The 10800-nt window shown below is 37.6% G+C and overlaps 3 protein-coding genes across 4 annotated transcripts; all 3 read left to right on the forward strand.

Annotated features, from left to right (window-relative positions):
* Positions 1-226: 226 nt before the first annotated feature.
* Positions 227-3260, forward strand: LOC111790516 (myosin-M heavy protein). 2 transcript variants are annotated; one of them, XM_087122433.1, is made up of 7 exons: positions 227-639; positions 718-970; positions 1483-1683; positions 1770-2457; positions 2546-2652; positions 2753-2791; positions 2879-3260. In XM_087122433.1, exons 1-7 carry the CDS (start codon positions 454-456, stop codon positions 2890-2892), a joined length of 1488 nt encoding a protein of 495 aa, XP_086978559.1. In that variant the 5' UTR covers positions 227-453; the 3' UTR covers positions 2893-3260. The 2 variants fall into 2 exon arrangements, with proteins under 2 accessions (XP_086978559.1, XP_023527203.2); XM_023671435.2 differs by having other exon boundaries at positions 230-639; positions 2732-2791.
* A 1881-nt stretch (positions 3261-5141) lies between these two features.
* Positions 5142-6219, forward strand: LOC111791231 (uncharacterized). The gene is made up of 3 exons (XM_023672494.2): positions 5142-5300; positions 5424-5750; positions 5832-6219. Exons 1-3 carry the CDS (start codon positions 5234-5236, stop codon positions 5981-5983), a joined length of 546 nt encoding a protein of 181 aa, XP_023528262.1. The 5' UTR covers positions 5142-5233; the 3' UTR covers positions 5984-6219.
* Positions 6220-6987: 768 nt separating this feature from the next.
* Positions 6988-10239, forward strand: LOC111789997 (uncharacterized). Its single transcript, XM_023670752.2, has 2 exons — positions 6988-7968; positions 9179-10239. Exons 1-2 carry the CDS (start codon positions 7511-7513, stop codon positions 9414-9416), a joined length of 696 nt encoding a protein of 231 aa, XP_023526520.2. The 5' UTR covers positions 6988-7510; the 3' UTR covers positions 9417-10239.
* Positions 10240-10800: the final 561 nt, after the last annotated feature.

Genomic DNA, 10800 nt, shown 5'->3' on the forward strand with positions numbered 1-10800 from the left:
TAGCCTCATTTAATATTAATATCTTCATATCTAATTTATATTTTCAATTCATATTTTCTTATCTAATATTTATATTGGCCTAAAATTAAGTAACACGAATGATATTACTAAATTAATATAATTACTATATATAAGATTTCGTCTCATACACTCCTTATATTTTGTTAAATATAATAATGTTTTAAAATGTTGTATTAAAATTTGACGGCGGCGGCGGATGGAATGAAACAGCGGTGGCGGGAATGGACTTGAAGGCGGGTCCAAAAAACCGCCCATACACATTACCCGCAAAAATTTTAAAAGTTCCCGCGTTTTCCATTTTCCCTTACAAATCCTCTCTTCTTCCCGCCGCTTTCGATCTTATGTAGTAAATCTTCCAGTTCATTCCCCCTCCGATTCCAATCGCGGCTCCTCCCTTTCTTTCTCCGCTTCTCGAATCTGCATCTGAAACCGATGAGAATGGGGAAGCAGACCAAGGCTAGAAAAGCTGAGGCCGCCGGCAAGGGGATTGGTAACGTAACCCCTATTCAGGTCGCCTTCATTGTTGATAAATATCTTTCTGATAACAATTACGCTGAAACGCGTACTGTTTTTAGAGTTGAAGCTTCATCGCTCATTGCAAAATCTCCCATACAAGAGGTACATGTTTCTGCTTGTTTGGAGATTTGAGGGTTTTTTTTTTTTTTTTTTTTTTGTAATAATTCTTTTGGCTTTCAGGCTCCGAAGAGCTTGCTCAGCTTAGAGGCGATGTTAGATGAATACATCAGTTTGAAAGAACAAAAGGTGATTTTGGATCAAGAAAGAAGCTATTTGGAACAAGAGAAGATTCGCGTCCACACTCTTCTACAGGGTATGCAGACTGTTATGGGTGCTTATAATGCCAGTGGAAGGTCTTCAACGCCTTCAATTTCAGCTGCTCCAAATAAAGTTGTAGCTGTTGGTCAATCTGATCCATCTGAATCTCCCGCAGGTACCGTCCTAGAACTTTCCGAGTAAAATGGAACATATGTGCTTTCTGAAAAACTTAAAAATCCATTAAAATTTATCAGGGTTTGATCTAAAGGTTGAAGATATAGGCATTAACAGGTAGTTCCCCTTTTTGCCATACTCAATTGCAATAGTACTGGAGAGATGAAAAGAAATGATCTCTGAACTCATTGGGAGTGAAATCTTACATTCAGTCCTATACATTACATTTGGGAGTGGGTTATACTGCCTGTTATTCTTTGCTTTTCTTGGAGACTTTTGGGACTGGGTTTCTTTACAATCTAACCTAGTCATAATCGAGTTGCTAAGCAGTATTGTTAGTCGTCAGTGGGGGTTTCCAACTTCTGGTGAAATATATACACAGGAGAACAGTCTAAGACTGTTCTATACTAATTTTCCCCTGCTTGTTTCAGAAAAATTTGCAACCAATCTTTAATTGAGCTATTGTGAGTTGGACACATTTTTGTTGATGTTAATGAGACCTACTTCTCTCAGGCTGTCCCATGAACATTACGCAACCTATTCGTCCAGAGGTCACACCTCGGAACACCAATGGCGGGTCTCAAAGTTTCGTAACACCCGTTAATAATGACATGGAAGCAAATAAGAGGAAAAGCTCCAAAGCTTCCATTGTTGTTCCTCCAGCTTCTAAGAGAGCTCGAAATAAAGTATCTTCCAGGAAGTCAGCTAGCAAAGGCAATCTTTCTTTACAAATTGTTTGTGAATATGATTGAGGCGCGTCTATTTTCAATCATATCTAATATAGTTCATGTACATTACAGATACTGATGCACTTTCCCAATCTACTGTAGCTGACAATGTTCAATCAACTGTCCAGCATTCTAATGAAACTCAGTCATCATCTCCTAGATGCACCCCCAATGTATCTGTTGTTCAAGGATCGAGTGTTGTAAAATGTTTGTTCAACCAACCTTCATTCTCTATTCCAATCAACTCTTCCGGTCCAAAGACTCCCCCCCGTGCAAATTCTTGTGAAAGCGACAAGTCTACATCTCCACATGAGATTTCCTCTGCTGCTGATTGCAGTAACAACAATACTCCGCAAGACGTTAGTCCTACTTGCTGCACTGTAATTTCATCAAAAAGAGTGACAATCAGTCCTTACAAGCAAGTTGCTTACTATTCTGTAGAGAGGAACCACAGCATTTTATCTCCTTCCCCTGTCAAGACAAACTCTAAAAGGCAGGGAAAGAGAGAACACGTGAAGGGACGTCTAGATTTTGATGTCTCAGATGTACCCATGAGCTCTGACAAGGAGACTGAAAATGATATTTATGCATCCGAGACCGAAAAGCAATTAGACATTTTTGACATTGAATTGCCTTCTCTTGATGTTTTTGGAGGAGACTTCTCTTTTACTGAAATGTTGGCTGATTTGGATATGGATTGTGAAGTAGTTGGCTGTTCATCCGTCCCAACTTTGGGGGCTTCTATAGACACTCTCTCTGGGTAATCTTCTGCTCATCACCCTGCAATTCCCACGAACTATTCTTCACCGCTTTTTCTGACAATTTGTTCCTTGTTTTTCTTTTCCCAGGTCATCTCATGAGTCCATGGACTGTAACGTGGGGACTGATCAAATGATGTCAGAATATTCATCAACTGTGACACAAATTTTATCTGGAAAAAATACAAATACAGAAGGTAATGTAGTTCATCTTCTACACCTCTTGAAGTTCCATTAAACAATGCATAAGTTCATGGGCAAATTTTACTAATGCAGGCATGGATTCTTTGACTGCAGTGAAGTCCACGACAAAATGCATAAGAATTTTAAGCCCAGGTAAAAGCATATGCTACCTTTACTCGTGCACATCATAGGTGATATTCAAATTATGCACAGTTAAGTCTTTACTTTTTGATATTGCAGCCAAAAAATTGTAGTTCCTCAAATCTGTGATCAACATAACTCTGCCGCTTGACTAGGGACGACTGAAGCCGACGAGAAACTTACTCTTAACTTAAGAAATAACTACATTTTCACTTCCAGAAAGTTGGGTGGTAAGATTCAATTACCATTCATCTGTAGTATTTAGTTCCATCCTCAAGATATTCCTTTCCCCATGCTGGAAATACTAATGGAATGATTTGCATCTGCTAGAGTAATTTGGTCATGCTTTACATTCTATAGTTTGAAATATGAGATGTAAATTCCCCCACAGAGCGTTCTGGTGAAATTGTATAAATGCAGTACATATGTTAGGACATTTCTTTGATATTTCCCGGAGTGAATGACAATATAGACTTTGGAACAGGAATGATCAATTTGAATATTGACGGAGTCATTATTGATACGAAATTGTAGATGCGAAGGAAGTGACGTCTGAATGACTCTTTGTAAAATGATATAGAAAGCATAATTAACCAAAAAATTTCATATTTCGTATGTTTGAAAAGCACACTTATTCCCATCTTGTAGAAAACCCATGTGGAATTGTATAACAGGTCAAACCCCAAATCGTCATTACCGGCTGCCCATCTAAGAGTGAACATCCAATTTTAAATTTGAAGGTTCAGCCTTCTTTAGCAAATTGTTGCATTCTTCCACAAGTTATATGAATCTATATAAAATTATGGGTAAATTGCCTCATGTTTAAATAATATGGAAAAAAAATTAATGCATCCTTTTCACAGTTGTTTAATTAATCCTGTTAAGATTTTATTTGAAAATTATTAATATTTTAATTTTTATCATTATTATTTATTTAGAATGAATAATGTAATAATGATTTTCTTTTCTCGATCAAGCATTCACGATATAAAATTCAATCTTTCATTAAGATTTAGAATAGCAATTCTAAATTCAAGTTGATTGCGTTTTACCTCTTCCTAAAAGATGATCAACAACGTTTCGTAAAGCTTGTGAGGACACACAAATGGCAGCCGGGGACAAATACCATGAAAGTTGAACCCCAAGAAACGGTGAAGGACAAATGAAACAGCTAAAGATGTAGACTCCAACATTAATTCAATTTTGTTTGATTAAAACTATGATAATATTTAAATCCATCATAAGTTCATAGATTCTTTAACTCTTCAACTGTTATTTTCCCTCATTTCTTATTGGAGTATTCACAGCTAACATCTCATTGTAAATATGTTGCTTCAAAATGTTGGTGCATGTAAATCACATCCATTTAGATTTAAGCCTGAAGAAAAGGAATTAGCGTCAAATTTCAATTACATTCAAAGTCAAATAATTGAAAAAAAATGTGTGTTTAGTATTTTTGTTTAAAAAGGTCTAGATTTGTAGGGTAAAGAAGAAGTTAAAATATTTATGAAACGAAAAAGAAACGAAGAGAATAAACAAGTTTTCATTTTCCATTGAAAAAGAATAAATATTAAATACCACAAAATTAAAATTAAAATGAAAGTCAAAGCAAACCTCTCACACAATTTATTCACATTTATTGAGATTATAACATTTAAAGAAAAATATTGTTTATGCATGAAAATAAATACATTTCCTTTCCAACTTGCCAAATTTTGTGTTTTTAATTACAAAACTACTTGCAATTTAACCCCTCAGTAAATGCTAAACTTACACATCACCTTAAGACTTTCCCCTAATTGACATTAATTGTTAAATGTGGGGTATTAATCAACCCACATAGTCTTTTTAATGTTAATCATTTTTCTAATGTATTAATAACCTAGTAGCTTTATTATTATTATTTTTTTGACCGACTAAACTCGAAGTTATAATGTTTCATTAAAATGTATGAAAATGAATGATAATTGAGCTAAAATAGAGGAAGATATGACCTTACTCATCCATTGTAAATAATTAATTATTTTGGTGAGAAGGTATGATTTGGCCTGAAATTAAGATTATAATAATAACCATATCCCACACCGTGGAAGCTTCTTCAATGTGGAAAGCTTCAAAAGAAACCAAATACGCGGCTTTGTTAGGCGTCAACAACAAAAATGCACCAATCACACCACGAACTTATTCCAATTGAAAAAGAAAGAAAACCCCAAATGGCAACCAGAACAAGGCTTAAAAACTTGACTTTCAACACAAATTACAGCCTTAGATTTAACGCGTTGGCAACTAGAACACAACGGCCGCTGCACCCGAACCACCCTTCAAAAGCCGGCGTCGCTCTGGGTTGTTCTCTATTTATACCCCATTCACAACCTTTCCTTCAATTGCAACTCCCTCCATATCTATAAATCTCTCTCTTTCTCTTTCAATTCCACCATTTGATTAAAACTTCCCATGGCTATCTCCAACAAAATGGCGTTGCTTCTCTTCATCTCCTCTGTTTTCGTGTCTGCAGCTCTTGGTACGTTCACATCAAACGCTGCTAATTTAGGAAATGATAAGTGGTTTGTTTTCCAATTGTTTTCCAAGGGCAGGACACGTTTGATATGAAATTATTGTTCTGTTTTTGTTGTTGTCGTTGCAGGGGAGCTTGTGTGCGAGGAGTTGTCGGTGGATGTGTGCGCTTTTTCAATAGCCTCATCGGGGAAGAGATGTTTGTTGGAGACATCGGAGAACAAAGATGGGAAGCTTGAGTATCAATGCAGGACCTCGGAGGTGATGGTGGAATGGATGTCTAACTACATTGAGACGGATCGGTGCATCAACGCTTGTGGCCTGGACCGCAACTCCGTGGGAATTGCCTCTGACGCCCTCCTCGACCCTCGCTTCACCGCCAGCCTCTGCTCTCCCGCCTGCTACCAGAAGTGCCCCAATATTGTGGACCTTTACTTCAACATGGCTGCAGGAGAGGGTGAGCCCTGTTTTAGAAACAACTCATAATTTTCTCAAAACAAAACCCCTTACACCTTCCTAATTACAATGAATATTGCAGGAGTGTTCTTGCCCGACCTTTGTGAGAGGCAACGCACCAACCCCCACCGTGCCATGGTAGAGCTGTTGAGCTCCGGGGCTGCCGCTGGTCCGGTGTCATCCGCAGCCGCCACAGGAGTGTTCCCTACAGCTGATGCCCCAGCTCCCATGTGAAAATTAAGTTAATTTATTATTGGGTTTTTTTCATTGTTAATTTCTTTTATACAGCTGTGAGGTAATAATAAATAGAATAGTAAAAGATGAGTGATTTTCTTCGGAATTCACCTTTTATTTCGATATCATAAGACGTACGACGTCGTTTCCTTTTGTTCTTCTTTTCAAATTTCCCACACACAGTGAGTTGATGTATACTTTTAGTTTCGTGTAATAATAAAACATTGTTTTATATATATATATATATATATATATATATATATATATTTTTTTTTTTTAATTTTCTTTTTCTATAGGTTTAATTTATTAGGCTACTCCCATGCATATTAATAAATCCATAACTTGTTCTAAAAAAAGACTATATTTCTTGTGAAACAAGTTAGTTGTATTACGTGGAAATTAATTAATTAATTAATTAAGCATTTTATGAATTTTGTATAAATGGTCAAAGTCAACGAATTGACGAATTCCAAGTCGACGCCGATGAATTGTTCGACTGGCCCATTTATTATAGAATTGAGGCATCATTGTTGGTTTTAATAGCCCAACTGCAATCTTTTATCATTTAATTTGTTCTTTTGATTTATTATTATTATTATTACTATTATTATTTTTATTTTTAGTTAGTTAAAATGAATGGTGACACTAATTATAAAATAAACAGTGTGGTCCAGAATGTGTCAACTTTTTTCAATAAGGAATAGAATAACTCGTCCTTATTTCAAGACAAAGAGGGGGATTTCCCTCTACGTCGCGTGCACACCACGCCTTAACAAAATATGGGCCACATATGTTTTGGGCCCTGCGGAATAAGCGGCCCACCTTCTTCTAAACAAATATGCGGCCCACCTTTGTTGTACTTACCTAATGAAGTTCTAAGTGGGAACAAAATTTTGAAAATTGGATGGGATCATAGACACGTGGCAGCAATCTAGGGAATGATATTTCGTCCAAGTAATGAAAATACACAACTTAATATGTTTTTATATGAAGATTAGATGAAGAATTTATTGATAGCGACAAAATTAAGAAAAAGGGTAAGCGTCACTTTCTGAACCATTCCCGATCATCAAGTGTTTGATGAAAATGAAAGGGGTGATGAAGCAGCGTATGGAATCAACTGGGAACGTAGATTTTTGTGTATACTAGCGAACAGATCTTCCAGAACCTTCTTCTTTTTCTCTCTCTCTTTTTCACTTTTCCATTTTTTCTTTCATTTCTCCTCTCAATTCTCTAGTCACCCCCATACCACGTTTCTGCTCGTTTTTGCAGTCCTCACTTCCGTTCCTCAAGCCTTCCAACAGTGAGTGGCACCACACCTCTGTGCCTCTGTCTGCTGGACCATTGTTTTCTTCTTTACCAAATCCGCTATTGTTTTGACAGAGGAACCATGAATTCTATTCTAGCTTCCTCTTCTTCGTAAATTTTGGAGAAACTATTTGGAGCCCTCGACTGTTGGTTCTCTGATATGTGTCTGCCCTGTACTGGAAGTGTTTGTGAAACAGTTTTAGCTTGTGGGTTAAGAAAATGGCGCCTCCGGAAGTTTCCCAATCCGACATTGATTTGGAACAGGGGAATCATCGGCGGTCTGTTAGTGGTAGTGATTTGAGCGCCGATTGTAGCGTCTATTTCTCTGACGCCGATGAGGGTTCGTGTCCCTCTCAGTTTTTGTCGACCAACGGTGGTTCTTATGATGAGTTTAGGTTTTCTTTTGTTTCTCAGCCGGGGGTTGGGGTTGCTTCGGATTCTCGCCGAGTTTCGTCGGTTTCGGCTCATTCGGTGGAGGTTGAAAATGAAAATGGGATTTCTGAAATCAAGGTGCATTTGGCTAAAGTAGAGAGGGATTGCAGGATTTGTCATTTGGGTTTGGAGAGTAATAGCCAAGAGTCTGGAATCCCAATCGAATTGGGCTGTTCGTGCAAGGATGATTTGGCTGTTGCTCACAAGCATTGTGCTGAAACCTGGTTCAAAATTAAAGGAAACAAGTGAGTCTACTCCCTGTTCCCCATGGCTTCTGATTACTTTTTCACTCATGCTATGTTATGTTATGTTATGCTTGATAGTTCTTTGAGTACATATTTTCAGATTATTTTCTTGCGGCTCTACTCTAGCATGTTCTTGTGATAAGCATCTTCTAAGATAATCCTCATGGGGTACCACTATTCATTAATTTAAGGAGGCTTAAAGGAAAACTCTTTAGTGTAATGAGCTTGAAGTTGCAGATTAAAGAATGCATACTTAGAGGGAGCGCTTAGACGAACAAAAAGAAATAGGAGTAAAGCAAAAGAAAGTGCATTACACTGATTATTCCTTCTTCCCTGTCCCTTTTCTGATGGCTTAGGAATCTCTCTCTCTTTGTCTCTTCGCCCCCTCTGTAAAGTGGATACTCCATTTGCTAGTCTGAACCATGATTCAGTAGAAGTGGGGAAAGATTATGTTGATCACTCAACAGATCATAAAAGGATCTCTAGCTTAGTTTTCAGTTTTCCGAACTTTTCTAGTCACACAGTTAGCTCTTTCAGTTCCTTGATCTCATGAACGAACATATCCAAATGGTAGTTCATCTTGTGTCAACCAACTGTCAGTTCCCCCATTAGATAAATATATGGAACATGGAACTTGTTTCAGTACACTTCTCATGGATCTGATTCATGCCTTTGATCTAACTTTCCTTACAACTACAATAGTCTTTGTTTCGATCGGCTTGGTTGAATTGTGTATAAAAAAATGACATGTATGAAGAGCTTGAAGGCTGTCAAAATGTAAAGGATTAGGATAATACCATCTGTTGTGGAAGCAAGACGATGAATATTTGATTTGATGTTAAAAGTACTTTTCCAATGTCATGAATAGGATATGTCAGTACACATTTTGAAAAAGGGTTATTTGTTAATCACTGAGAAACGAACAGACGATATGTTCTTGCACTCTGCTCCGAATTCCACTGATAAGTGATTTGAAGACTCACAAAAAGGTTCCACAGTATTGTTCATGGACAGTGATTCTGAACATGGGTGATTACAGCCATCTTTAATCAACTATTGCTGGTGTGTGTTTCAATCAATGTCTTGTTAATTGGTGGTCTTACATTTGCTGCATTGCATGATAGATTTACATAATGTGATTTTTGTGTGCATATTTGTTCCTATGGCTACTTTATTTATTATTCCTAATCTTCTTGAGCCTTCTCATTAGGACATGTGAGATTTGCCATTCCATTGCACAAAACATTGTCGAACCAAATGAGGTTGAGTTAACAGATCAGTCTAATGAATCCAACAACGCCTCCTCAACAACTGCAGTTGCTGCATCAACTCCCCCATCAGACACCCAAAGCTTCTGGCGTGGGCACCGGTTTCTGAATTTTTTGCTTGCTTGTATGGTATTTGCTTTTGTTGTATCTTGGCTGTTTCACTTCAATGTGCCCACGTAGCGAATCGGGGGACAGCCGATCAAGGAACTTGCAGAAGTTGTAGCTGCAAAAGACCCTCCCCTCCAGAGAATTGCCTACAAAGTGTCCACATGTACCTCTCCCAACATTCTCCACAAGTTTTTCGCCGCACTATCATTCAGTTCCAAGTTACCGAGAAATGTGGTTCAGCAAGAACATGGTTGATGATTCTGAGTATTCCACTGGGCATCATCTTTCTCTATTCTTATTATGGATTTTCGATACGGTTTCTCTGGATGGTTTGTTGTTAAAAGTATTTAGTTATTGAGCGTTGATTGTGGCGAGATGTACAGGAGAAACACATGAACAAGCTCTGTGCTTTCTCAAGGTCCCATCTTTACAGTGAAATGAAGAGGTCATTGTAAATGATAAAAAAGAGGCCAATCTTTTATTTGCTTAAACGAGGAGCAGGCAATTTCCTTGTGGATAAAAAACAGGAAGGTGAGCCCTCCTGGAGTCGGGGAAGACGAGGCGTGTATGGGACCTCTCTCTGTTGTCAAGTGCAAACAAAAATCTGTCAGGAAAACTCATGAAATTGTGGCGTGAAGGGCTGCCCTTTTATTGGAACACATCGATAACTACGAATCTGTACAAACTAAAGCGGCTTTATTTGGGACTTTTTGTTAACGCAGTTGTTGTTCAGAAAAAGAGATGTTTCTTTCCAATTAAAATCTTGGGAGGCCTTGATTTTGATGGAAGAATCCCATATAGACTTGTCCTTATCTCTACCATTGTGAAACCAATATTCCTTCACAAAGAAGGTGACTAAGATTTACCTTACACTTCTATATTTGGTGAAATTAAATGCAGTGGGGTCTAATAAGGCTTGCATTATTAACATTTGTCTTCTTCAAACACACATCCCTTGCCCAGGGAGAAATGTCATCGTCATAGCCAAGTCGTTTATGATTAGATAGAGTTCGAGATCACCTAGATAGATGTATATAAAAAAAACACTGCAACTGAGATAGGGACCAAGACACACTATTTTGCATCATTTGGGTAATCATGCATTCAGGAGGCTTTCATAACAAATATCATTGAAAGTGACTTTTGAAGGCCACTTTGTACACACACACACACCCCCTAATAGAGTAAAAGATTACTTAAAAGGAAAAACAACGAATCTTTCAACTCTTCCTTAGACATTAATTATCATATGGCAAGTCTCTCTCTCTCTCTCTCTCTCTCTCTCTCTTTCAGGTTGCAGAAAATCTTTACTATCTTAGGCTATTATAATTAATGTGAAACTATGTTCATTCAAGTGAGAATCTAATAGAGCAAGAAAATGAATGAGCAATGAGCAAAAACATAGGATTGTAAAATTTACAATGTGGCATTCCCATTGCATAAGGCAATGCATTTC

This window comes from Cucurbita pepo, chromosome 3, assembly GCF_057944985.1.
Source record: "Cucurbita pepo subsp. pepo isolate OVF chromosome 3, ASM5794498v1, whole genome shotgun sequence".
Taxonomy (NCBI): Eukaryota; Viridiplantae; Streptophyta; class Magnoliopsida; order Cucurbitales; family Cucurbitaceae; genus Cucurbita; species Cucurbita pepo.

Excerpts from the sequence above, each read along its gene's own strand:
- LOC111791231 (XM_023672494.2), top strand. The coding sequence starts at position 5,234 with ATGGCTATCTCCAACAAAATGGCGTTGCTTCTCTTCATCTCCTCTGTT. Across the intron at positions 5,301-5,423 it reads TTTCGTGTCTGCAGCTCTTG|GGGAGCTTGTGTGCGAGGAG; the intron begins GTACGTTCACAT and ends TTGTCGTTGCAG. Across the intron at positions 5,751-5,831 it reads CAACATGGCTGCAGGAGAGG|GAGTGTTCTTGCCCGACCTT; the intron begins GTGAGCCCTGTT and ends TGAATATTGCAG.
- LOC111789997 (XM_023670752.2), top strand. The coding sequence starts at position 7,511 with ATGGCGCCTCCGGAAGTTTCCCAATCCGACATTGATTTGGAACAGGGG. Across the intron at positions 7,969-9,178 it reads TTCAAAATTAAAGGAAACAA|GACATGTGAGATTTGCCATT; the intron begins GTGAGTCTACTC and ends CCTTCTCATTAG.
- LOC111790516 (XM_023671435.2), top strand. The coding sequence starts at position 454 with ATGAGAATGGGGAAGCAGACCAAGGCTAGAAAAGCTGAGGCCGCCGGC. Across the intron at positions 640-717 it reads CAAAATCTCCCATACAAGAG|GCTCCGAAGAGCTTGCTCAG; the intron begins GTACATGTTTCT and ends TTTGGCTTTCAG. Across the intron at positions 2,458-2,545 it reads TCTATAGACACTCTCTCTGG|GTCATCTCATGAGTCCATGG; the intron begins GTAATCTTCTGC and ends TTCTTTTCCCAG.